Below are 26,998 nucleotides of genomic sequence, written 5' to 3'. Positions count from 1 at the left end.
TGATCAATACCAAACTGATACCAGAAACAATGTGTCGGAAGCTTTTTAGCTCTAGTTCTTTCTAATCTCCAGAGTGCAGAACAAATTACAGTAGTTCTATTAGTTTGCACTTTGATGTAAAGGATCTGTAACCATGTAACAATCACAAGTTTTTCTGTTATGTATTATTTTCTGATTTGTAATATTTCTAATTATTTTATCAAAAAATTGATCCTAATATGATTATGGATGAAGGACTTGAAGGTTGAAAAGTGTGAAAGGATTCACTCCCTTTAGTAAATCTTCTGTACCAGGTATACATTTTCTCATGGTGTCAATTTATAACAATGCAATGAACTAGTTACATTTTAACAAAAATATGAGTTTGTCTTGATTTTTGAAAATTAAAATATGCAATTTTTTAATTTCACTTTTTGAGATTTATTTTTTGTTTAAAATGTTTTTCAGACATATCTATCACTATTATATACATGGACCAAAAGGAAATGAAACTAATGCTATAATAAAAGACATAAGCCCTTTCAACAACATCGACATTCAGGTAAGAGATTTTATTCTTAGTCAAAATTCTTCTTTTATGACAAGTTGTTTCGTATTATGCCTGTTTCTCTCTAATCATGCATTGTGAACTACAGCAGCATTTTAAGATATGTGATTTAATTTTTAAAAAGTAATACTATTTATCGCTGCAGCATAGGAACCAATGCATTTTGCTGACAGTTAAGATAAATGTCACAAATGCTAATTATTGTACAATTTTTGGTCGAAGGAAAATCAACTTGTTTTATTTTTTTCCAGATTTCAATGTTTGAAAAAGGAAAAGTACCGAAGATTGTCAATCTTAGGGAGATCAAAGATGACATGCAAACATTGTATATAAATACTGCAGCAGATAGTTTTGAGTTTAAGGCACTTGTTGAAGGAGATGGTATAGTGGAAGGCATCATCCGATATCATCCCTTCCTGTATGATAAAGAGACATACCCTGATGATCCATGTTTTCCATCAAGTGAGTGATACCATTTGCTGCTTATCAGTACTGTTGTAGTCAGTCCTACTGCTCTAAATGTTTTAATGAAATAGAAACTAGAACAACATAAATTGAAGTGTAAATTATTATCTAATTTGAGTTGTGGCAGAACAGAAAAGTTTGCATTCTTCTGGATTAACAAATCCTGTGAACAAATTTGCTGTTGTTCATGTAAACATAATCTTTGATATAACACCATCTGATTTCAAACTGATAGAAACATTTCCACTTTCCTGACTGTTAGATCTTTGCTCTGAGAAAGTAATAAAACAATAGCAGTTTGATTGGAGAGATTTTTTACATTGGAATACTGCAGAGAACAACATGTAGTCTAAGTCCTTAATTTAGAATTTGTTTTATCCAGTCTTGATGAGTTTTCAGATGCTAGAGTTTTAAAATAATTTGTGTTGGTGATTTTTTATTTTTTTTTTTAACAAAACTAATCTTGAGTTTAATTGTGACAAGATTTTATTATATTAGAAAATCCTCTGTTGAAACTAAGAGGAAAAAGTAATATTTAATCAAGATTGAAACCTGCAAATTTCGTAGATTTAGTAATATTATTTAATCCCTGTTTAAAATTTTTCCTTAGCTTTCCTTAGTTTTTCTGCTTGGTATTTCTGAAACAGAAAAAAAAGATTCCTGATATTGCATATACCTAGCTTGGTATAGTGTGTACTACTACTGTGCCTAAATTAATACGTATAGCTTAATCCTTAATTTAGACTGCTCTCTTTTTTGATATTATATTAGTTTTTAAAGAAATTTATTGACTGACTGTCTTCTTTTTAATCAAGAATTAAATGATGATGACGATGATGACGACTGCTTCATAGTAGACAAGGGTGCCAGAGGAAAAAGGCCTATTTTTGAATGCTTTTGGAATGGAAGATTAATACCATACACAACTGTGGAAGAGTAAGTGATCATCTGTTTCTACAATGTAAACCAGTCTGTTTCTATAATATAAAACTCTATAAAAAATGTTTTTAATATCTTTCTACTTTTGTTTAAGTTTTGACTGGTGCGCTCCTCCAAAGAAGAGAGGATTAGCACCAATTGAATGCTACAACAGAATTTCTGGTGTGTTATTTACCAATGACAAGTTCCAGGTCAGCACAAACAAACTCACTTTCATGGATCTGGAGCTGAAGTTAAAAGATAAGAATACTCTGTTTACGAGAATCTTCAATGGACAGGTAATCATTTTATTCTGTTAAGTGTTTCTTCTTGGCAAAGTTTAATGCATTTGATACGGAAACCTTTACTCACTGGTCATTTGTTTGTGACTGAATATTGCCTGGTTTCTGAAGAACTTTCACCTTGCGCATTTTTGCAGGACTTTGTAGCAGACACTTCTGTCAGGTTTTGGGGGGGCTTTTGTGTTGGGGTGTGGTGGGGTTTTTTTGGCCATTCAGTACTTAAAGGGGGCCTATAAGTGAGATGGGGACAAACTTTTTAGCAGGGCCTGTAGCAATAGGACAAGGGATAATGGTTTTAAATTAATAGAGGGTAGATTTAGAGTAGATATAAGGAAGAATTTTTTTACAGTGAGGGTGGTGAAACACTGGAACAGGTTGCCCAGAGAGGTTGTTGAAGTCCCATCCCTGGAAGCGTTCAAAGCCAGGCTGGATGGGGCTCTGAGCAACCTGGTGTACTGCAGAGAAGTTGGACTAGATGACTTTTAAAGGTCCCTTCCAACGCAAATCCTTCTATCGTTTTAGTGAATAGTAAAGCTGACTCTTTAAATCTGAAAAAATAAAATTTAGTCTTTTTCCTTTTATTTTCTTAAACAATTACTTTATCTAGTTGTTATATTACAGTTTTTGTGGAAAGACACTTTTCATAGAGGAATATGGGTGCTGGGGTAAACACTTTTTCTGTCTTGAATTATAGCTTTCCTAGAATTTTGTAGTGTTTCCAAGCTAAAGAATCCATTTTTTTAAGTACAGTATCACTGTGCTTTTATAATTGTTCATATTTCTGAAGTTGTCAGATTTAAATTTTGTAATACATTAATGATACGTGTTTATTTTGTAATTTCTTTGTAGGAGCAGCGAATGAAAATTGATAGAGAATTTGCTTTGTGGCTCAAAGACTGTCATGAAAAATATGACAAACAGATAAAATTCACAGTTTTTAAAGGAATAACTACACGTAGTGATTTACCATCCAAAAGAATGCAGAGCCCTTGGACAATATATGCTGCAATAGAGTGGGATGGGAAGACATACAAAACTGGACAGCTGGTAAAATAGTTGTTCACTGATGTTGGGGTTTTGTTCGTTTGTTTTGTAGTAGAGCATTTGAACCCTATAAAAGGCAAATACTGTACATTTGATGCAGAAGTAATTTATTGACAGTAATTGTTGTCTTCTCTTTACAGGTGAAAACTGTTAAGACTCTTCCAATATTCTATGGAACTATTGAGAAATTTTTTTTGTATGGAGACCATGATGGGGATATATTTGCCACTGGAGGAGAGGTTCAAATTGCTTTGGTAAGACAAATATAAAAAGGATTCGTGTGTCTAGTGTGCCTGTGGACTCTTCAAACATAATCTTGGGTCAGACTTAGATAAAGTACTTTTAAATAACTGTTTAATATTATGGTATTTTTTGAGATTCAGCAATCTAGAAATAAACTACTTGGTTACATTAGTTTTAGTGTAAATATATTAAAATTATTATTCGTTATCAGTGATCTGATTTACTTAAATTTGCATATGAAATAGAGTATCACAGTTACTATCAATAGTACGTTGTGCATCCATTCTTAACCCTGGTGCTTTCAGCAAATTTTAGAACAGTGTCTTGTGGTGTCACCACGTAGTATTTGTTAGCATATTGCATTATGTCTATTCCTACTTGTCTAGTCCCTTGATAGGGAGGTATTTCTTCTCTGATGTATTATAATATGGCTGTTCATAACTGCACTCAATTTTTTTTCAGGAACCTCAGGCATTGTATGCTGAAATGAAAACTATTCCAATCTCAAAACTTGACAGAACAGTGTCTGATAAAGCTGTTAAAAAATACATAGAGGATGAAATGGCAAGGTAAGCTCTAATTTTTAATTATTAACTTGTGGAGATCCTACTAACAGTTTTAGTACTTCTTCAGGAACCAAAAAAAAGTTCACTTTTATTCCCAAATGGGAAAGCAGTTAGCTATTTCAGGAGAAACAAAAAAAAAAACTAGAACTCTAAACTAAGAAGAAATATTTAAGGGTTTGTTGGGGTTTTTTTTTAGCTTCGTGTGTATTATACTGTAGATAAATTACCCTGTTTTTTAACTAACAGAAAAACTATTCATTCTTTTTTTTTCACTAGACTTCCTGACAAATTATCAGTAACATGGCCTGAAGGAGATGAGTTAATACCAAATGAAACAAGATTTGCTGGTACACCAATAGGTATATTATTTTTTTCTTCTAAATACTAAAAAGTAAAATGTCAAATTAAAAATATATTTTGTACTCTTATTTAAAAAACCCCAAGTATTCAGAAATCTTCAATCACTTATAAGACACAGCATATTTTAAAAGTTCATCATTTTTCCTTTTAAATACAGGAGCGTTAAGAATAGAAATTTTGAATAAAAAAGGAGAAGCAATGCAGAAACTTCCAGGTACAAGCCATGGAGGTTCAAAGAAACTTCTTGTTGAACTCAAAGTTATTTTACATTGTAAGTATTTCAGTATATTTAACTGAGTCTTTATACCTTAAACTTTCAGTTTAATTGATGGCAGTTTACACTGCAATAGGAAACCATCACTCGAGAAGTTCTGTTAAAAAACCCGATACAGAAAACTGAATTAGCTCTTACTACAAAACACCACCAAACTTTGTTTTAATAACCCAATACTTCCAGAATCACACATTCAAAGAAATACACCTAAGAAAATTGACAGCTGTTACTTTATCTTATGTATGCAATTTGCTGCAAGAACAGGATCTGAAACAGTTGTGCTTAGCTATAAAATAATGTGTATCTTTTACTGCATTTCTTTTTATTCTGTGGAGTCTTACTGCAGTCACGTTCTGTATTTATTCTAAATTATATTTTGAAAAACAAATATATTAATGCCTCTTGAAGTTTCAAACAATAAATGTTATTCTATGTTTATAGAATCAGTCACTAAAAAATTGCCTCAAAGTGTCAATGTGGTCTCTTTTTGGATGTGTCTTAATGCTGCAGAAGTGTTTATAAAGACAGATATACACTCATTTGAGGCAAATAAGGAATGTTCTTTTTTCCTTGATTATACATTCAGTCAACTGCTCATTTTTACCGTTGCTCCCATTTAAGCTAATTTGCTATAGTCATTTATCAAGTTGATCCGCTGCCTGTGTGCAATGGGCAGCCTACATCTGCTCAGACATAATGAGGAACATATAATCGAAGAGCTAATAAAATTCAACTTTACAGACTTGCTGCTTTCAGTTTAATGTGTCTGAGGCTAGCAATTTTTAATTAAAATGAAGTTAGATTGAGAATTCATTTTTTTAGCTGTGATCATGATTAATTGTGAAACTGAATTTGTATGTATTAGATTTAGAAGTTATAGTAATACTTAATAAGAAGTGATAGTAATAATTGAAAAAAAATAAGAATTATGGTGTAAAATCCAAATATATGTAGCTAATTGCTTGTTTTTTCAGCACCTACTGGAAATAAAGAAATAATTTCCCATATCAGTCAGCATGGAGGAAAATGGCCATATTGGTTTAAAAAAATGGGTAAGTTCATATACAATATTTTCAGTTTATTTCTAATTTTGCTTTTTTGTTTTCTAATTGTATTTGTATTTCTGCTTAGAAAATCTTCAGAAACTTGGGAACTACACTTTGAAACTACAAGTAGTATTGAATGAAAGTAACGCAGACACTTATGCAGGGAGGCCTCTACCATCTAAAATATTTAAATTTACTATTATAGGTAAGAATTCCGGTCATGACAATTTTCTTTTACTTTTCGTATTTCTGTTTGATTCATTATAAGTCAAAATTATAACTGTTTTAGTTGAGAGGCAGATTTCAGTACTGAAAAGTAGCATTTGCATGTCAGATATGACATAAATTCAGGAAAAAACAATTTTTTGTCTGGTAGATTTTGATCTCACCTGTCATGTGTTGCCTCTGCTATACAGTCAGTTTTACAAAAAAGTAAAGTGTTGATGGAATCAAAAGCTTTTCCCTGATGTGAACTTTCCTAAATGTACTTAATAAAAGTAATTTTTTACTTAATTAGAATCACCCTTTTCTCTTATGCTTTGACATAAATATTCTTTCATAAAACTACTATTCATTAGGCCAACTTCCATGCATAAACCTCAGAGAGAAACTCATTCAAAAACAGGCTATGCATTTAAAATATGTTTGTTGAGACTGAAGTCTCCTTTTTTTAATTAGAAGAAGAACCATATGCAAAACTAAATTCTCATTCAGTTACAATGGGTGTGTATCTTTGGATTAACCATCAGAAAATACCTGCTGGAATACCAGAATATAAATAAAACTGCTGAATATATCTGATGTTACTCTCTCTTACCATACACTCTGGTATGTATGTATGTGGCCTAAAATAGCATGTGACTGATCATATCTTACCAAGAAAATTCATGAATTCTGATCTTAATAACATTGTTCAAGACTGTAAGACTGTGCAGTTACATCATGTTTCCAGTACAGCCTTGCTAGTTGTTTCTCTCATCCTCTTAAGATACTCATTTTATTTCCTAATCTACTTGTGTACATTTATCTATTAGTGGCCCGTTAGTTTTTGTTTACAAGCCTTTCTCTGAAGACGTTTTATTTCTTTTTGCTAAAAAGACTTCATTTCTGGGGAAAATAGGCATATATTTATGAAAAAGGCTAAAGATGTTAGACTAGTTTGAAGTTACTCTTTCTGTCCAGAAATATGGACCACAATTTGATTTTAAATTATAAAGGAACAATATGTTATCTGTACATAAGATTTCATAGGATTAAAAACAGAAATCTACTTTTGATTCTGTACATCATAATTAATCTTAAAGAAAATCTGTAGTTATTTACTTGCTAAATTAATTTGCAAAAATACATCCTAACTGTGGATTATACAGCCCGTTTTCGGTCTTATCACCAAGACTCATCCTTTTATGTAAGTGTGCTTGTAAATAGTAATCCAAAAATTTGTGGCTTAACTTGTTTGCATTAAAAAAATAGATCTTCTCTTGGTCTCTGGCTCTCAGTTTCCAGTTCAGAGGGAAAAGTTTTGTTCAGCACTTTTGCCATGCTGAGACTTCGCACTTTTCTGAAGTAGCAAAAACTAAACCAAAATTGAACAAGGAAGGACAGGGGAGGAAGAGAGTTACCATCAGCCCTATGAGGGAGTGATGGACATGGTTGATGAGCAAAGGGCCTGAAGTGATGTGAATCACAAAATCAACAAAATGGGGCTGAAGTGGACTCATCTCCAGTATTTGCATGTGTGCAAGGAAATGCCTACAAAGGCACCATTATGGACAAGTCCCCAGAACCTCTGCTGGGAAATCAGCAAGCTTTGATGCCTGTCTGAACTGCATGTACACTAGTGCATGCAGCATGGGGAATAAACATGATGAGTTAGAGACAGCAGGGCTATGATCTTGCTAGAATCGTGACAATGTGGTGAGGTGGTTCACATGACTGGAATGTCGCAGTGGATATAGGCTCTTTGGGAAAAACAGGCCAGGAAGACAAGGAGGTGAAGTTACTCTTTCTGTGAGAGAACGGGTGGAATGCATGGAGCTCTGCCTGGGGGTGGATGATGAGCTAACTGAGATCTTATGAGTGAGAATTAAAGAGCAAACCAGTATGGATAACACTGTAGTGGGTGTCTGCTATAGTCCACCTGAACAAGGAGAACAAATGGACAAGGCCTTTTACAGACAGCCAGAAGCAGCGTCATGTTCATAGACTTTGGTCTTTGTGGGGAACTTCAACCACCCCAATATCTGCTGGAAGGACAGCACAGCAGGGCATAAGCAATCCAGGAGGTTCCTGGAGTGCATCAGCAACAACTTCCTGATTCAATTGATAGAGGAACCAATAAGGAGAGGTGCTCTGGTGGACCTCATACAAACAGGGAGGGACTCGTTGGAGATATGAAGGTTGAAGGCAGCCTTGCCTTCTATGACCATGAGATAGTAGAGTTCAGGATCATGAAAGGAAGAAGGAGGGCAAAAAGGAAGCTCACAACCCAACTTCAGGAGAGAAGATTTTGGCCTCCTCAAAGACCTGCCTGGTGGAGTTCCATGGGATAAGGTTGCTGGACAGAAAAGTGGCCCAAGAAAGCGTTGTGGACAACAGGGTGAACATGAGTGAATAATGTGCTCTTGCTGCAAAGAAAGGCAACAGCATCTTGGGCTGCATTAGGAGTGTTGCCAGCAGGTTGAGGGAGGTGATCCTTCCTCTCTGCTTAGCACTGATGAGGCCACAACTGGAGAATTGTGTTCAGTTGTGGGCACATTACATTACAACACAGAGACATAGACATACTGGAGGGCCATGAAGATGATGAAGGAACTGGAGCATATCTCGTGTGAAGAAAGGCTGGGAGAGCTGGGGCTGCTCTGCCTGGAGAAGAGAAGATTCATGGGGATCTTATCAATGTCGATAAATACCTAAAGGAAGAAGGTGGTGCCAGGCTCTTTTCAGTGGTGCCCAGTGACAGGACCAGAGGCACGGACACAACCTGAAACACAGAGGTTCCCTCTGAACATCAGGAAACACTTTTGGCTATAGAGGTGACTGAGCACTGGCACAGATTGTCCAAGAGGTTGTGAAGTCTCCATTCTTGGGGATATTCAAAAGCTGTCTGGGCAAGTTCCTGAGCAGCTAGGTGGCCCTGCTTAGAGCCAGGGGGGTTGGACAAGATGACTTCATGGAACCCTTCCAACCTCAAACATTCTGTGAGTTTTATCTGCAGGGGGATGGGGAGAGATAGAGTTAATTTTCTTACTAGTAACTGCTTTAGTACTGTGTTTTGGTATGAGAATAATGTTGATAGCATACTGATGTTTTAGTTGTTGCTAACCACCAATTATTGCATTTAATATTAAAATGGATATTTTCATGACAAGTTTGGGAGCTAGAGCTAGCATCTGCTTCTGGAAGATCAAGAAAAAATAGATGCTTTTGGTAGCCTTCTATTTTTTCCACAAAAATAGAGGTTTGGAATGCAAACCCTTTAGGCAAAAAAGAGTTCTTTGTAGCATATTCTTCTGAAAGCTTCTATAAAGGTATTGTTGGCAGAGAAGAAAGAGGTGTTATTGTATGATAATACAGAAAAAATATTTAACATTACTTGAAAAGAGTAATTATTTAAACATTAGTCTGAAAACTTGGCATTGAAGTATCAAGACACTTCTGTGAAGTTCCAAGAAAATAAAAGGAAAGAAAAAATCTCTTCTTTGAATGAATACATAAATGAATCTTGTCTGCTCCTTCTTTGTCTCTGTTTATCAAAGCTAAAAGAGAATATTTTTGCCAAAGTTACAAAGTTGCAAAGTTACATTCTGAATTTTAAAAATTCTTTTTCAATATTACTGTGGCATTCCCCAGCATGGCAGCCTTCAATTAAAGGTTCGTTTGGCCATAGGAGTTGAAATGAACAGATCTCCTCGGAAATGAATATACAGTCTAAAAATCTAGTAAATTAGTAGTTTGTTACTTTTAACACAAGGGGTACTGAAACCAACTTTTGCTATCTGTTACTGCTTTTTTATCTAGTCAGAAGATAATTTGATTTAATATCTTCAGTCTTGAAAAGTGAATATTTCAAGTCCTTGTTTTTGCAGTTTTGTGTTGTCTGAGAGGCAGCCATAAATTCTCACACTCGTTATTACAAAATATTAACATTTGTGTGACCTTTATATATGTAGATTCTAAAAATCCAGGAAAGAAGAATTCAAATCTAAACTGAAATCAACAGTGTTTTTGTATGAAAAACAAATTATTTTATTTCTCTAACAGCACATTGCTTTTCAGTGTTTAGAGTTCTTCTTGGTAAGCTAAAAAGTTTGTTGTAAATTCAGTTAAAACCAAACTTCCTAAATTAATCTGTAAGTTTTTGTTTTAAATTCAGACACATTCTTTTGGTAGTTATTCACTTGGACAGTGCAGAACTTCTTTTACTGTTATTTTGTCAAATCATTTTACAGTTTTATCATTCACTTGTAAATAAAATTGTAAACACTGAAAGGTTGAGGTCTTTCTGTTGCTGTAACTGTTAAAATAATTTTGGCCAATAAAAGATAACGTTTTCCCTCCCCCCATGAGTTTCACATCTCTTGTGCAAAGAAGCTGCCCAATAATTACACCTGTACGTATTGAAAGCGGGTGTTAATTTGAATCAAAAATAATTTGATAGTTTATTTATCTACCATTTAGCTCAGCACTGTATAGCTTATTTTTTCAAAAGCCACTTGGCCAAGACAGCTTGAGTGCACGAAACATTACTGATTTGCAAGCTCCCATATTCATTACTGGTCTCATTTTTTAGTGCCTAATCAAAGGCAGTCTAACAGGGACTGATTTCACAGGAAGGATGCACTAATTTCTTTTTCAAATACTCATCATTACTTATCTTTATCTCTCAAATTTGGGATAGTTGTAGAACAAAAATGTTTTGTTGCATGAATGATTTTATTTTTACAGAGTTAAAGCAATTAAATGTTTAAGAAAAGCTGTCCACAAGGAACTTTCAGGTGCTGTATTGATGTTCTAAGTACTTTGCAAGTTTTGGCTCTACTGTTATGTTTTTTATACTGCAGTCTACTGCTATTATGTTTTAACTGTTGGTTTTATGTTAATGTAAGTTTTTAAAAAGGAGGATCAGTCAGTAAACCATGATTTTTGTTTACAACAGTATTCTGAACAGCATATTTACTTTGAGGCTGACTGCCTCTTGTCTTAATTGCAGCCTCAGTTAAGGAAAAGCCAAGGAACATACATAATTCCTCCTAAAAATGTATTATTCTTTTCTCTTAGAGGGCAAACCAGAGAAATTTTCAGTGGGTCTTTTGGACCTTCCTTTTCGAGTTGGAGTGCCTTTTAATATTCCTTTGGAATTACAGGATGAATTTGGTCATGCAACACAGCTGACAACTGTCATTAAACCAGTTCTTGAAGCTAGGTAATTCAAGCATCTTTTTTTTTTTCTTTTTTTTTTTTTTTTTCTTTTTTTCCCCTGTTGTTTCTTCATGTAACATTAATATAGTAATTCTTTGGATTTTGTCTGAGTGATATACTGGATACTTTTCACATTAATTACCTGGCATTTTTGCTTCTATTTCCATAAGAATATCTGAATATATCTTGTATATCAGAACACTGTGTTTGTTTTTAAATTGATTGTGTTTTGTTTTCTATGTGTTTTATTAGTGGATTGACACTGGAGTACGAAGAAATAACTGTAGGAACAAAGTGCATCATTAAAGGTGTCACTGCTAAAGGCTGTGTAAATAGTTGCCAGGGCAAGGTAGGCTAATGAATTTAGACTTGAAGTAACATATTTAAAAAATAATAATAATAATTTTTGTAAATTGTGTAAAATGGATTGTCATGTAGTGTTATCTAAGTTTGGTCTACGCTAATGACTACAGGTATTTCTTGGGATATTTTCAAATTATCTCTTACAGCTCTACCTTGAGCAATTTGCCTTTCCCACAGCTGCACTGTTAGCTGATGGGACTGGAGCTAGAGGGGCTGAGCAATACATGGGTGTGAGGTAGCATCCAGCATGTTAAATCAGATATCTCCATTTAAACTGGTGCTGAAATTGATTTAAGCCAAATCATCCTGGTGAATTTTGCACTGAAATAGCATAGGGAGCACTGAAATCTTTCATTCTTGTAGTTGAAATTATGAGTAGTAATAGTTAATATGTGTGGTAACTACTCAAGCTTCTCTAGATGTTTCAGAAATGCTGTTTTCACTTCTGTAGCAAATACATGTCATCCAAATCCAACCTGTTACTGACGGATTCTCAGCATCTAGTCAAGCTACCAATTTAGTGTAAAAAACCCCACTTGTATGTTACATGCTAAAAAGATTTATTTCGTAAAACAGATCTTAATGCTTCTGAGAAATACAGATTTGAAGACTTTAAAAATAATTTTAAATTCATATATATGGCATACTTACACAGTATTCTAACCAGGCCCTAATCCTTTCATTTAGTCTTGCAGTCTAGCAAGACAAAGCTAGGAAGTGAGGTAGCTGAAGATACTTCATTATAATGTTGATCTCGTTGCTTAGAGAAAACCAAATAATGTTGTTGGTGGAAAGGTGTGTCAAGAGAAGAGGTATAAACGTGCTTATTGAAAACTGGAGGGTGTTGAAGGCAATAAGTTTTGTAGGTAAAGCTTACAATTTAAGGTAAAGGGCAAGATAGAGGTGGATTGTGGAAAATAAAGTGTGTAGGAGCAGAAGGGCCAGGCTGTATCAAGACATAAATTTGGTGAGGGGCAAGACCAAGACTCATTTAAGGAACCTGCAGTACAGAAATAATACCATACCATAATAATGGAAAAAAAAGGGGTGTTATTTTCTCATGTTGCTTAATTGCATAAAATGTCAGAGACAATACAGGAACTGACACTGAAAGTAGAGATTCTAATTTCTATGAAAACAGGACTGTTTAAGATGGCAATGAAAAATAATGGCAAAAAGCAGGATGGTGGGACAACAGAGTAAAAAGAACAAATAATTTAAGAACATAAATAAAATGTATTTTCAGTGCTTAATTTAAAATGAGAAGCGGAGGAGAACATAGGAGAAATTTTCAGCACCTTAAAAGTTGATTTGACTGCTTTGTTCTCTGATTGATTAACTACTGATTACACTGCTGCTTTCTCTGATTGTAATGTGAAAATCAGTTTTAGTGATGCAGTTCTACAGCATTTGGTTTTCGTATGGCCTTATTCGAAGGTGAGATGGATAGTAGTTGTGGTAGCTTGCTTCAGGTAAATAGTTAAGGAATTACAAACACAGAACTTGCAGACTCTTTCTTTAAAACTACTTTTTAACTGATGTGTTTTTTTCCACACTAAAACAGTGTCTAAGCAGGAAACCACAAGTTATGATAGCTGCTTTTAATGGTTTCAGAACCATGTAGTTTAACATGCAAATCTCTGATTGAACATCTCTAGGAATACTGACATGAAAAAGACAGAATTCAGTACCTGAAAAAAAAATCTTGATTTATGTAGCAGTGCAAGAAAATTTGGATAGACTTCTGAAATTTACATAGATATGAATTGACATGACTGTGTGAAATAATTTATGATCTGGTTTTGTTTAAGGTTAATATTTAAAATATTCTTTTCATTAGAACTTTAATCTGAAGGTTACTCTTCCTGGTTTGAAAGAAGACACACAAATCTTTAAAATAAGATTGCAGCCTGGTAAGTATCCTTACAATATTTAGAGAATTCTGTTGAACTTTATTCCAACACTGTTAATGAAATACTTTTTTTCCCAAGAAGGTAAAATATTTAGGGGGGGTGAAGATTATTCTAGCTCATCCAAGTAATGACTAAAACTAAATAAAGCTAAGGGCGTGTCATTCTTGTCAGGAATAACATCAAACTCACAGCCAAATTCTGTCCTTTATTCTCACAGCTAGAATTTGTCTGCTTACTTGAGACTGGTTTTTCACTTATTTTTAAAATTATATTAAATATTTTTCTAACTTAGCACCATTGAATGAATTAATTTCTTATCTTGGTTTTGTTCAGCATAAGCCCTTTGGCTTGTACTAATCTGCATTGACTTGTTCTATCTCTGGAAAACATCTTGTGAAGGAATAAGTGCTCCTTCAGTTTCTTACCCCAGCAAATGAGGGATGCTTTAGCAGTTGGGATTGTGTCTGTAATTTTTTGTTTCACATTGACTTTATTATAATGCAAGAGAGGAATATAAAGTCTCTAAGTCCATTGCCCTTACCACAATTCTGTGTTTTGTGGGTATCTTGATACTAAAGGTTCTCTTATGTGATACCTGTTATCCCTTGTTTCCTGGGTTTTTCTGGATTTGAGAGATATAGTTCGAAGGCTGATTTTTGGCCTCCCAGATTACCAAACTTTAGACTTTCCCATCTCATTTTGCAGGGACAAGCTTTGTTAGACCAACAGTGCACACTTTATTCCATTATTCTTTATCTTTTGAAGAGTTAAGGCTTAATGTAGAAAACTGAGAGGAATGATCTGACTTGAGACAGACTGTCTTGTGTATTGCTTAGTTATTTACCTTGGACTGAGGGCAACTTCATCCTTCATTAGAATCTTTTGCTTTCAGCAATGTAGATATGCTTTGCTACTTCTTTATTCTCATTGGACTTATCTTTGGCTTTTAAAGCTGTTTTTAGAGGAAGGAGCTAGTAAAAGCTATTTCAGTCTTTCCTGTTCTTCAACCAGTGAGTTTGAAATTGAAGTTTTAATGAATGATGTATAAAGGATGTTTCTGAAAAATGGCCTTCTTTGTTCCTTCAGAACTTGTCTTTTAATAGTAATCTACTACTTCCTTGGCTTTTTTAAAAATGATAAAATAGTTGTATTTTCCAGGGAGTAAACTTACTTGAATAGCTTCATTTTACTATCCAAGTAATGCCAACAAAATTTTCTTTTATTTGCCTGCAAGTTTTAACTGTGGTAACTTTGGTAATTAAACCACTGCACATCATAATTGATCAGATATCTCAACCTTAGTATCTTTGGTTTTAACATGTCAGGAGAAAGCTCCAGGTTTTTTTGATGCATGTGAAGCCCTATAGTATGTAAATAGCACTATATGGTGTGTGTACCTCTTGTATATGCTGAAGTTTGTCATGTTTGTCTAACTGTTCTTCACTGAATTCATTCAAAAGATTGGCAGGTGGTATGTATGGATGGATTGGAAGTGTCTAGAGCTTCTTGGTGTAAACCAATACACTTGAATTGGTCTAAATGCTTTGTTGCCACAGCTACCTTGGTAGCTTAACTTTTAAAACTTAGAGATCTGTGTGATAGTAAAATCTGAAATCCAGTGTCTCGTAAGTTAGCCAAAGTATAACCACGGTTCTGCAACTGTGCATTTTTACAGGCCCTCCTCATCAATTGAAAGTAAAACCAGATTCTGAAGTTCTAAAGATTGAAAATGGTACAGCTTTCCCCTTTCAGGTTGAAGTACTGGATGAATCAGGAAATATAACATCACAGCCAAAGTTGATAGTTCACTGTAAGGTAGACTGCATTTTATTATATGTCATAAGGATGTTGATACTTGCTTTTTAAAGGGCTGCGAAGAGAACCTATTTTGGCATCTAGATAGAACCTACTATCTTTAATAATGCTTTTGAAGTTTCTGTAGCTTAGTAGCCATAACTGTGACTCTTTTGCCTCATCTATTATGAGTCATTCAGTAAGTTTCGGAATCAGAGGAACCTGTCCTTAGAAATGGAAGATAATTGATTTTTGTTTTTAAAGATGAAAATATAAGTCTAGTGCCTAAAATTAAGATTAGATAAGACTGTTATCATAAGCACTTACACTTTATATGCATACATTCTCTTCCTGTAGAGTGGGTCTGCAGTAGTATGATGGTGTGTTGATATTTAAATTCTGGTTAATGTGTGATTTTTAGAAAATTAATGAAAAAGAGGTTTATTTTAAAACTTAATTGAATTTATTGCGTAATGGCAAAAGACTAATGTTAATGTGTTGATATAAGTAGTTGAATAGACAGTAAATTTTACTTCTCTAACTTCTTCCTTTCTTCCACACATCTCTTTATTACCTGTGAAAAAAATATAGGTGCCGATCTTGCAGGCTTCTGTAAAACTGAAATCTATTAAATTTAACTGTAAATAAAGCTATATATATTTGAACTCGTACAAATAATAATTTCTGGAATCATCCTAGTAGTTCTGTAAAAGAAACCTGAAATTTACTTTTACATTTTAAATAGTTTTTAGGTGCTTCAAACCTTCCTGTATATTCTGTGGACTGCAGTAATGCGGGAACAAACATTTTAACTGGTCCAGTTATACATGTACAGAATATCAAGAAAGACCAGGTGCTGAAAGCAAGGATTGAAATTCTTGTAAGTATTGATTGGGATGTTTAGATGAACAAAAGACTGAAAACAGTTTATTGTATTGTCTTGGTGGTGTAGTGAAGTCTTTTATGAATCAACTTAACTCCCAAAAGCTACTGGTTTAGTTACCATAAGCCTGATAATCAGATGGCTGCCCTTTTTTCCTCTCTAGGAAATCATAAAAATACAAATTTTAATATTTTTTTTCGGTTTTTCTTTACGTCTTAGTCTTTATTTCTGAAATCCCTGAAGTGTTTCAGAAATATGTATTATTTCTGGGATTTCCTTCCCCTTTTTACTCCCTGGATCCTTCTGAGAAATTGCCTTAATTGCATAAACATTTAGAGCCTAAATAGGTATGGCGGCATGTGAAGAAGGATAGATTTTTTTCAAAGGCTAAAAATCAATAACTTCATTTAGCATTTCAGTCTTAAAGCTCTTGAAGTTTGAATTTTTTAAATGCTGTTGAACATCACAGTTCTCTAGTAGTCAGGAAAACCACACTGCTGGAGAAATAAAACCTGTGGTTTAATCTGAAAAATGTGTAAAGAAATACTAATATGGCAAGATGACTTATATAAAAGAATACTTATGATTATTCTTAAAAAGTAATTTGTAAATTATATAACATAGTACTTTTGGACTAGAAAACATTTTCTAACTATCTAGCATCAATTCTTGTACCTGTTAAAAGTTGTAAGTATTCTGGCATATTCTTTTGATTTACCTTTGACAAGTCAAGCTGATGACATGTTTGGACACCTGATCACACCTGATAATTCAGAGTAGTGCCATTTATGCATGTATGTATATTTAATATCTTAATTATATCTCTTTTTCACCCCCCCTCGTATATATAGAGTTGTAAGGATGTGCCACCAGTGGAAAAGATTATTAAACTTCTTCCTAGCAGTCATGTTGCAAGAATACAGATCTTAAGTATGGACGGACAAAAAGCTATTCAAATTAAACATCAGGATGAAATTAAGTGGGTTGCTGGCAACGTCATGCGCAACCTTATATTTCAGATGTATGATGAAGGAGAAAGGGAGATAAACATAACTCCAGCTTTGGCAGAAAAAATCAAGGCAAGTACTTCAGAGTAAACAGCAGCATAATATGGGGGAGAGATACGATGCTGATTCTCCAAAATACATAGACATCAGACTACAAAATAATATTCCTCAAGACTGTATTATTAAACATGGGAACTTCACTCTCTGCTTAATAATATTTTTTAAAATCATTTTATTAAAATTATATCCTTAATGGGATAAAGACATGTAATGAAATGTTAAATAATGCTTCAGGGTAGTATTATGAAAAGCAGGTTAGTGATTTCCAGTGCTTCTCCTAAACACAATAAGACAATTCCGACATAGTTGTGATTCTTCAGATCTGAGGTTTTCCCAACATTTATCAACCTTGAATAGGCATGTTCCTTCATCATGAAGATTTGCTCAACTGTCTTGTCCCTATGTGTACATACATGGAGCCCAATACAAAGGTAGAGCTTCACCAAATATGTGACACTTTTTTGGTGAGGTTTTTCATAACTCAAGATAAGTGAGGGAAACTTAATACATGTTTTGTTTTGGGAAGACAGCATTGATTACTGTTGGAAAATGCACAGGCTTTCCATTGAAAGCTTCTGTTGCCTGTATGTTACTTCAGCATATTTAGAATGACCACAGATGTCTTATGTAGCTAGTTATCAGTAGTTTACCTTTTGATTAATTTAATAATTAATTAATAAATTTTTATTTTAGGTTAACTGGACACCTAGAATTAACAAAGAACAGTTGGTTCAGGGATTATTACCTGATGTAAAAGTACCAACATCAGTAAAAGATGTACGTTACTGTCTAATTACTTATCTTGATGACCATGTGTCTTTGGAGAGTGCATTCACAGTCAGGTTTGTTCATTTGAAATACTTTTTTATTAATTATGTTGTTGACAAAGAATTGTAGATTTGTACTATGGGGTAAAAAAATCTTTCTACAGAAGCTGAAATAATAAAAGCAGTTAGCAAATTAACAGGGGAATGGAGGTTTGGTTGGGTGTAAATTGTTCACAGATAAAAACATTACCTCTGTGAAAGACTCCAACAAGATCTGTTTGTGTCCAGGCATATAATCACTTTTGTAAGTATACGTACACTGAAGAAGATTACTGTCTTTGAAAACTTCCAGTAAACATTAGCTTATAGATTAACTAGTTTTACTGAAGAGTCAGGTCACTGGTTACCAAAGAGAAATACCACTATGAAGTTAGTTGTTAACCTTACAGAGGTTATTACTTTGAAGCTGAGGTTAGTATTTATCTAGCCAAATGCTAGATGCCTGCATTTGGTATCTCAGTCAAAAGTGACAGGCTGTAAATTGAACTTTAAAACTGCCTGTTTATCAATCTTGGTGACTCTAGGCAGTTAGCCCTATGTACTGTATCTTTATGAAGTTTATTAAGATTAATGTGATTCTAAATGACTTGAGTGAATTTCATGTGTTCTTAATAGGTTAAAAATAAGTAACTAGTTCACTCACAATGATTCCAGGGGTAAATTTGCATCAATTAGACATTTCACACATCTGCAGTAGAAAAAAAAAAGTTATCAAGCATTAAGATTGTTTAAAATATTGGGAGCTTAATGCCTTTAAAAAGCTTTCCATGATGCAGCACTATCAGAGACAGAAACATTTTTAGTTGAGTAGTATTTTCTGTTTTAAAAAGGACAGAAAAGCAGACTGAATCGATAACTCTCTTCTTGAAATGAACAGTGGATTGATTTCTTGAATATTTTTAATACATTTTTGCTTGTCTTTGAAAAGCAGTCTCAGATCAGGGAACTTCTGTTTAGGGGTTGTTCTCTTGTAGTTGTAAAAATTAGCTGGAGGTGATTCGAAGGGGATTTTTAAAGATCTCAATGTAATTTTTAGCTTGGCACACACAAAAGGAGTAAAAAATATTGTGTTGGATAACTTGTAGAAAACTTACAGATGTCAGATAACTCTTAAATATTTGGAGACCCATCAGATATATTAACCTTCATCAAGTTGTGCTGGTTTTTTAATCACTCTTATCACACTTGAAACTACCACACAAGTAAATGGAAAGAAAAGCTGAGATTGTTTAAAAGCACCCCAGAAAGTACTTTTAAGAGACTAGTGTTAGGCTTAGTTTAGGCTGATTACTTCTGCTTTATCATAGCAAAAGAGGAAACGGAAATCTGATTTTTCTTTTTTTTTTGTGGTTGTTCATATTCTCCATAATTTTTGTAATATGCTTTTTTTTTTGTTTTGTTTTTAAGGAAAAACTGTATCACTAAAAATTTTAGGCTTTGTTAGTTGTAATCGGGTCCTTAAGAAGTTCGCAAATATTTTAGTAGCAAGGGAGACTGTGATACCTTTGTATGTAAATATCAGGATTATTGTTGATGCTATAATTGGTTTTACAGTAATAGATGTATTTTATTAGGTAGACAGTTGTATGTTACTTTGACTTAGATGTGTTGAGGATATGTTTTTTTCAAGATTTAAAATACTCCAAACCTGAATTCTGCTTTATCTAGCTAATCTGGTCTGTGGTAAAATATTGGTAGGCAAGTTATTTACAAGACAAGGTAAAATGCCATAGCATTGCAGTGGTTTGTTATCTAAGCAGTGTCTGATAAGCTCCCCCGATAAGATTGAGGTGAAAGCTACTATGTAACCTGTGTGCGTATAAGGCTTGATCCTCTAAATGTTTGGAAGGATAAAATAATTTTAAAAACCATCCAGTTGGAAATGAGTGATAACTGCTGTATGCTTTATTGTGCCTGCTATTATGAGTGATTACCTTAATGAGAATGATTATAAGTCAATTTTTATATACTGACTTAGACCACTTCCTGATGACCCCAAACACATTAAGTGTAAATTAAAAGGACCAAACACACTGCAGTTGGGTGAAGAACTACAAAGTGAAATTGGTGAGTATTTGTATATTCTTCAATTTCTTTCAAGATACATGATTTTTCTTTGCAGTTTATTCACCTGTTATATATACAGATATCATCAACAGTGAGTTATCTTCAACCACTTTAATATAAAAAGCAGATTTACATTCTCATTGATGAAAGGATGATCAGGCTTCTCTAATTGCTATTTTACAATTCCGGAGTTACTCTCAGATGAAATTTGTCTCTTAGTTTGTACATTGGGACCTTCATCACACTGAGTTCAAATTGTTTGTTAATTTCTCAAATCCTGCAAGCCCCAACAGCATTCATACTGTTTCAAAGGCATGGACTTCGAAGTGAAGCATTTTATGTTTAACTTTAACCTGAGATGAAGGCATGTTAGGGATCAGTCTTCTCATTCCCCTTTGGTTTCTGTACACAGATGCTACATGGCATAGTAGGAAATTAAAAATTCTAACAGTATTTTGGGACATTAAAAGCTTGTGGGTGAGTGAAGAAAAGCACATAGGATAAATTAACAGGTTGAAAATAAATTTTAAGATTTTTTTTTTCTTTTAACCTTATAGCAAGAAATAATCCTTACATTCAAAAAAAAGTGGGAAACACAAATATGTGATATGACTATATAGATATATTTTGTTAATACACTTTTGATACCCACAAGATGGGAGGATCTTGTCATCGTGTATAAATAGCTGAAGAGAAGGGGTGTGGAGAAGATGGAGCCAGGCTTTTCCCAGTGATGGTTAGTGACAGGACAAGAGGCAATGGCACAACCTGAAACACAGGAGGTTCCCTCTGAACATCAGAAAACAATTCTTTATTGTGAGGGTGACTGAGCACTGGCACAGGTTGTCGAGAGAGATTTCAGAGTCTCCGTCCTTGGAGATACTCAAAAGCCATCTGGACATGGTCCCAGGCAAATGGCTCTGGGTGGCCCTGCTCAGGGGAGTTGGACCATGCAACCTCCAGAGGTGTCTTCCAATCTCAGCCACTCTGTGATTCAGTGATACTCATGTAAATTTGCTCTATATTGTATGTATGTTGTGTATAAATATATGTTCCCTATGTTGTATAATGTTTCATTACAGCAGCTACTGAGGTAATTACCTTAATAATAATTTTCATCGTAATAATTTTTTTTTTTTTAACAGATGTAATGATTACAGATCAGTATGGAAATCAGGTTCAGACAGTGACATCTGCATGTGTAAATTCCCTAGGAGTTTCTGGACCTGGACTTGATAAATCAAATTTGAAAATAACTTGGCAGGTATTTATAAGATGTCAAGTAGTTTATTTCTCTGTGGTCTTTGCATGGGAATTGTCTTAATTCTGTCATACAGAATTGAACCAAAACTGTGGAAAGGTAGTCAAATTAAACACTAGTTGGTATGCTATGAGAAGATAGAGGCTCAAAGCATTAAAATAATGTGATCCTGTTCTAAGGAATACAGCAGCATCTTTTAAAAACCTTGTCACTGCTGCAGCTATACAATCTGGGAGCCAGGTCACTTAATGCATGACTTGGGTTTGCTTTGTTTCTAGTCTATTGTTTTGTGTCTTTTTTTCTAACTTGTTTTTAATCTTCTTTGTTTGTTTATAGTGGTACAGTTGAGTTTAGGATCTTTTGAATAACCTTGTAGAATGGACTAATTATATTGTCTGCCATAGTTTAATTTAAAATGTGTTCTATACTTTTTAAAGTATGTTGGATATAACTAATTTGTACATAACTCATACATTGAAAAGCAGGTTCTTGAGAAATGCTAGAGTTTGAAATTGATCACTTCTTACACAGCAAGTCCATTTAAATTTAACAAAAGGGATAGAAATTGTAGTTTAATTTTTAGTCCACTGTCTCACAGTATAAACAGCAGATACTGTCTAGCAGGTATAAATATTAAAATACCATATTGAAAAATGAATAAATTATAATTCCCTTTATTTATTTTTGATAAAATCTTTTTCTTATTTCTCAATAGGAAAGTACTCTAACAATGAGAGTAAAAGGTATTCGGTTTAAACCTTGTTTACTTGGAAGCAAAGAATTGTGCTTCGCCTGGCGTGAATTTTCTGACTTTCTCAGAGTAAATTTAACTGCAGGATCCCCTGCTAAATTGCAGTTTGTGGATTGGCCAGACTTAGAAAAGGTAAGCTGAACAGTTTTGGTTTGGGGAAAAAAAACAACAGAGTCACTAGTCAGTGGATCTTTTATTTCCTGAGCTTTTTGGAGCACAAGATGCAAAGCTGAAAACCCTGATTTCTTAGTATCGATACCTCTAAAAATTGTGAGAATATGACAGCTCTAGAGACATTTTTTATTGTATAGAGGACAACAAGTATTTTGCAAACTGTCTAATTATATAGACATGTTTTAAATGGGACTGTAGATGTGAAGCATTTTTCACAAAATAGCTAACTACATTAGTTTTTTAAAAATAAAGTTATTTTGGAGTAATCTAACTTGTCTGTGTGTGTACAACACTGTATTCATCGTATCTTAAACTGTTTATTCTGTCCCATTTGCCCTTCTACAGATGATGTATTTTTCTTTTCTTTGGTGCAGCAATTTTACTGTGGACTGGATCCCAACACTCATCTTCCACTGCTGTTTCCCAAAGATACTGTTCTTTATGGTAGTAATAGTTGGCAGCTCATGTCTTCTTTATCTGTTACTGGGTTTTTTTGATGTTTAGGATGTAGGAAGGCAGTCCCAAATTTACTCAAGTTTACAAGTGTTTACAGTCAGAAAGTGGGAAAGGGAGTACAGTACTTCTATCAAATTAAAAGGATGGAGATTTTTGGTACCATCCATTTATTTATTAGGGTGTTGTTTTGTTTGTTTGTTTTTCCAATTGTTCAATGTTTACTTTGTCTATTCAAATGATATTGCTGAAGTTGCAGCAGAAAGCAAAATAAGCAGATAAAAGAAAATTGGATCTCTGAGTAGAGAACAGGAATAAAGATTGGCGTGTTGGGAAAATGGAGAAGGAAGGTACTGAAGAAAAAAGTGAAACAAAAGGTTCGGGGAGTACCATAACTATCATAACTCTTTTTACTCTCTAGAATGCTGTCAAAGTATATCAGAAGATAAAAATTTTAGGCTATTTTCTCTTCCTACAACAAGGAAACTGTTTGATAAGCCTCTTCAGAAGCATGTCCTTCCTGTTAGTCACATTAACACAAGTAACACATGCTATTCAGTTCAAGTGACGTGTTTTATAATGGCAGGAGAAAAAAAACTCTAGAAATGTCTTCCTGGAGTTTTACAATTCTGTCATGATCTAGATGTTATGGGAGACAAATAGTATGGAAAAGGCAGACACTACTGCTCTGGGAATTCTTGACCTGCCATGAATGTCTGATATACCTAGAACAGAATAGTACAATGCATTTGTATCTCTTGTAGCCTGTCACAGTGATTAATGGTAGAGAATTGCAGAAGCCTCTTATTGTTCAGCTCTGTGATCAGTGGGGAAATCCATGTCCTGAACCAAATGTCAAAATCAGCCTTACAAAGAGTAACAACTTAAAGGTAAGCATAGGCCGTACTATATGAACTTTGTTTAACACAAATTTTTATTGCTATGTCTACATAATCGTCTTCATTTTCAATACATTGTTGGAAAAGTGAATAAAATATTGTGAGGACACAAAAGAATAATTCATCTCAAATATAGTAATGTTAACAAGTAATATAAACAGTTCACAGGACAGATTGCTCAGCTCCCTTTCATTGTAACAATCAAAAATATAACAAAATCCCTGTAATAGTGTCCAAGTGCAATTAGTATACCTTCTGGATCTTTTAGAACCTTTTTCCAAATTCTGCATGCATCCCCCATCCCTCACTTAATCTGAGGTAATTTACTGAATAATAGTGATGATTATGATATGATCCAAAGTAGCAGCTGAATCATTTTTATCTGGTGGTTCTTTGTGGTTCCTGAATGTAAGACTTATGGTCTGTATGTAAAGCTAGTCAGCAGGGTTTGCTCCCTACTTGATTATCCCTGTGAAAATCACTGGCAGTATAAACAAAATTAAAACAACGAGGATGCAAATGTAACCCAAATTTTAGTGGTTACTCTCCTTTCCGTGAGTGAGATATGAGTGTCAGATGGTCTGCCTGTTCTGTATGAAGAAAGATTTGACAATACTCCATTCATTAAAATTTGGGTTCTTGTGGAAGTCAAACTGTAAAACATTCCTAACTGTCAATGCAGAGACTTTTATATTGAATATGTATGTTATCAATACAGGATATTCATCCACCTCTGGATATGGCGTTTTTTCATACAGGGCTGGTCTTGTTCCCTTTCTGTTCCTGCTTGCCATACATTTGTGTCCCTCAGTCCTCTCAGAACACACAGCAGCCAAGAACTTTCTTTTGTTCACCCCTCAAGAACTGTGCCACAGCCTCACCTCTCCCCCAATTTAACTGTGCTACTATTACTTATTTTTATTGATTTATTTTATTTTATTTTTTTAGGAAATTTCTTTATATCTTGAACATTTTTCTTCTGGCTTTTTTGAATGTCTTGCCATAGAAACATGCCTCATATTTTGGGATTTTTTTGTTTCCCCAGGGCTTCTAGTTACGTTGTTCTTGAGAGAACATGCAACCTTGACAATAACACTGTGTGGTTGTGGGGCCTAATCAAAGAGATGTTGTGGTGGTATGCTGTGTCTTTTAAGATATTATGCCTTACTCCAGGGAGGACCAGCAGTACGTCTTAGACTGTCTGCGTGCTCTTTATCTAAGTGAGATGTGTCCAGGAGAAAGTGTTCTGAAAGCCAGGGTGGATCTTTGTTACAGTGTGTTTATTACAGTGAGCTCTCCCAGAGCTTAACACCAGTATGTTTTTCTAAGAGTTACTTTTCTGCATTAGCAGAGCAACTAACTGCTGCTTGCTGAACACACATTGGATCAGTATTGATTAGTATCTTGGAGAACCTCTTTGTCTTGCCTTGGCACTTCAAATAGTTGTCTGCAGAGTCTCCCAAAGGAAATTAGAAACTTCTGGGAACTGACATGCTCAGATAAGCTGTCTTTCTATATTGTGCATCTCAGCCTCTAAGTTTCCTAAGCCTGATGTTCTGCAGTTGCAGCATGCATTGCATATACTTCATTCTCTATCTTACAGGTCCAAAACTGAATGAGTATGGCTGAACAGAAACACTCTGAGCTCTTTAACATGAGCTCAGTAGTGGAAATGCACAAAGCACTGGTTTCTGTAAAAATTAAAATTTCCATTCTGTGATGTACAGTAATTTCAAATACAGGCTTATTTTATTGAGTTGGATATACTCTTCATAAGAGTTTGAAATGTCTACCAATTTTATTAGTATTTCTTAGTATATCTTTACAATGCTGCTTTCCATTGGAACCATTAAGCACACTTTTTTTTTTTTTTTTTTTTTGCCGTTGCCTTTTTCTAGTGACATGGTAGGATAAATTCATGCTCCCATAGCTGATCCATTATGGATTTACTTTCACAAATTTTTTTTTTTTTGCTAATATATTTTCATTCTTTTAACATACTGACATGAGATTTGTGAAATAAAATAGTTTTGGAAGAAGATTGCCCACTTCATTATTATGAAAACATTGTTTTTGTGTAAGTGAACAGTAGACACTCCCCTGAAATTTGTGCTGAAGTAGCAAAGAGAAATCAATTTAATGCCAAGCCCTAGTCAGATAATAACAAACGTTTACACCACATTGTGGCATTGTATCATCAATGAAAAAGTTGATTTCCCTCATTAGAGAGGAATTCATTACAGAAGTGCTCAGAATGTATCCATGGCTTCCTTTGTTGTCCTCCAAATGTTAAAGCTCCTATCTGAGGTTCTTCTGATACTTGGACAAGATCTTTCTTAGGTAAGGCTAACAGAGCATGCACGCACATTTGCAGAAGAAATAGCTTCTGCTTACTTTAAGAGTGTATTAGTATTCTTAAAGATTCACACCTGTTTCTCTGAGAGGACAGACATTCTCTGTCTGCTACACTGGAGTCCTTAATTTCTGAAAATTGCGTTTAGTGAGGAAAGTGAACTGATATCTTCTCTGATATTTAATGCATGCAGACAAGTATGACTTGATGGTACTGCCAATCGTAAGACTTCACTTTCAGTGTCAGGAAAGTAAGTGTGGCAAAGACAGGGTGCGCACAGAAGAAATACTTTGGGGAACACCAGTGAGTTAGAGAGGAGTTCTTTTCTAACAATGGGATTCAGTGAGAATTCCTTTAAGTCAACAGTAGAATTTATATTGACTTCAAAAGACTTAGAATCATACATAATTAATGCGCTAGGTAAATAGGAGATGTATAAGGCATTTGTGTTGTTACCTTAATACTAACAAGAAGTTATAATTATTGGCATTTGATTAAATGACACTTCTTACTGTATAGAGATTAGTTCTGGTTTGTCAGTAAGTTTTGATAAATAAAGTACTGTACTTCATCACTTGTCATAACACTTTTCTCTAGGTTATCTAGCAATCATGTTTTTGGTAGTGGGACTAGAATGGGGGAAAGGGAAGAAACACACAGATGTTTTAGTTACTTTTACTCCAGTTGTATGATTCTTTACTTTTCACTACTCAGGAATCTCTGTGCAGACTGGAGAAAGGAATAGATAGTTTGTAGAAGGTGTTAGAATCTGAAAATATACTCAGATTAACGTGTTCTGTGGATGACATGATTGCATCAGTAGCATTGAAAGAAATAACATTAATAAAATACTTGAAAGTATTAATGGTCGAAAGTATCTTGGTTCAGATAAAGTGATTGTCTTCAAAAACTGTCAGAGAAAATTCGGAAACCTCTTAATACTGTATTCATAACAGTGTATCTTTCCCTAAATTAGAGTGCAAAAATACAAAGAAGCTGTTGCTCAA

The 26,998-nt window shown here is 34.2% G+C and overlaps 1 protein-coding gene across 1 annotated transcript in view; it reads left to right on the top strand.

Annotated features, from left to right (window-relative positions):
* Nucleotides 1-447: 447 nt before the first annotated feature.
* Nucleotides 448-26,998, top strand: part of SMCHD1 (structural maintenance of chromosomes flexible hinge domain containing 1) — a gene marked incomplete at both ends in the record, with an annotated part of 40,487 nt that continues 13,936 nt past the window's right edge. Inside the window, 22 exons of the mRNA XM_010174749.1 lie at nucleotides 448-541; nucleotides 799-1,009; nucleotides 1,828-1,948; nucleotides 2,046-2,229; nucleotides 3,082-3,279; nucleotides 3,417-3,530; nucleotides 3,982-4,088; nucleotides 4,362-4,444; nucleotides 4,603-4,716; nucleotides 5,694-5,771; nucleotides 5,851-5,970; nucleotides 11,046-11,190; nucleotides 11,439-11,535; nucleotides 13,390-13,462; nucleotides 15,138-15,277; nucleotides 16,002-16,136; nucleotides 16,991-17,218; nucleotides 17,900-18,048; nucleotides 20,012-20,100; nucleotides 21,246-21,364; nucleotides 22,077-22,244; nucleotides 23,504-23,629. Coding sequence (XP_010173051.1) covers nucleotides 448-541; nucleotides 799-1,009; nucleotides 1,828-1,948; nucleotides 2,046-2,229; nucleotides 3,082-3,279; nucleotides 3,417-3,530; nucleotides 3,982-4,088; nucleotides 4,362-4,444; nucleotides 4,603-4,716; nucleotides 5,694-5,771; nucleotides 5,851-5,970; nucleotides 11,046-11,190; nucleotides 11,439-11,535; nucleotides 13,390-13,462; nucleotides 15,138-15,277; nucleotides 16,002-16,136; nucleotides 16,991-17,218; nucleotides 17,900-18,048; nucleotides 20,012-20,100; nucleotides 21,246-21,364; nucleotides 22,077-22,244; nucleotides 23,504-23,629 — 2,893 coding nt within the window. The remainder of the gene's footprint in view (nucleotides 542-798; nucleotides 1,010-1,827; nucleotides 1,949-2,045; nucleotides 2,230-3,081; nucleotides 3,280-3,416; nucleotides 3,531-3,981; nucleotides 4,089-4,361; nucleotides 4,445-4,602; nucleotides 4,717-5,693; nucleotides 5,772-5,850; nucleotides 5,971-11,045; nucleotides 11,191-11,438; nucleotides 11,536-13,389; nucleotides 13,463-15,137; nucleotides 15,278-16,001; nucleotides 16,137-16,990; nucleotides 17,219-17,899; nucleotides 18,049-20,011; nucleotides 20,101-21,245; nucleotides 21,365-22,076; nucleotides 22,245-23,503; nucleotides 23,630-26,998) is intronic.

This window comes from Antrostomus carolinensis, unplaced genomic scaffold (assembly GCF_000700745.2).
Source record: "Antrostomus carolinensis isolate BGI_N321 unplaced genomic scaffold, ASM70074v2 scaffold2189, whole genome shotgun sequence".
Taxonomy (NCBI): domain Eukaryota; kingdom Metazoa; phylum Chordata; class Aves; order Caprimulgiformes; family Caprimulgidae; genus Antrostomus; species Antrostomus carolinensis.
The sequence above is the reverse complement of the archived record's forward strand: the minus strand, read 5'-3'. Positions and strand labels throughout refer to the sequence as shown.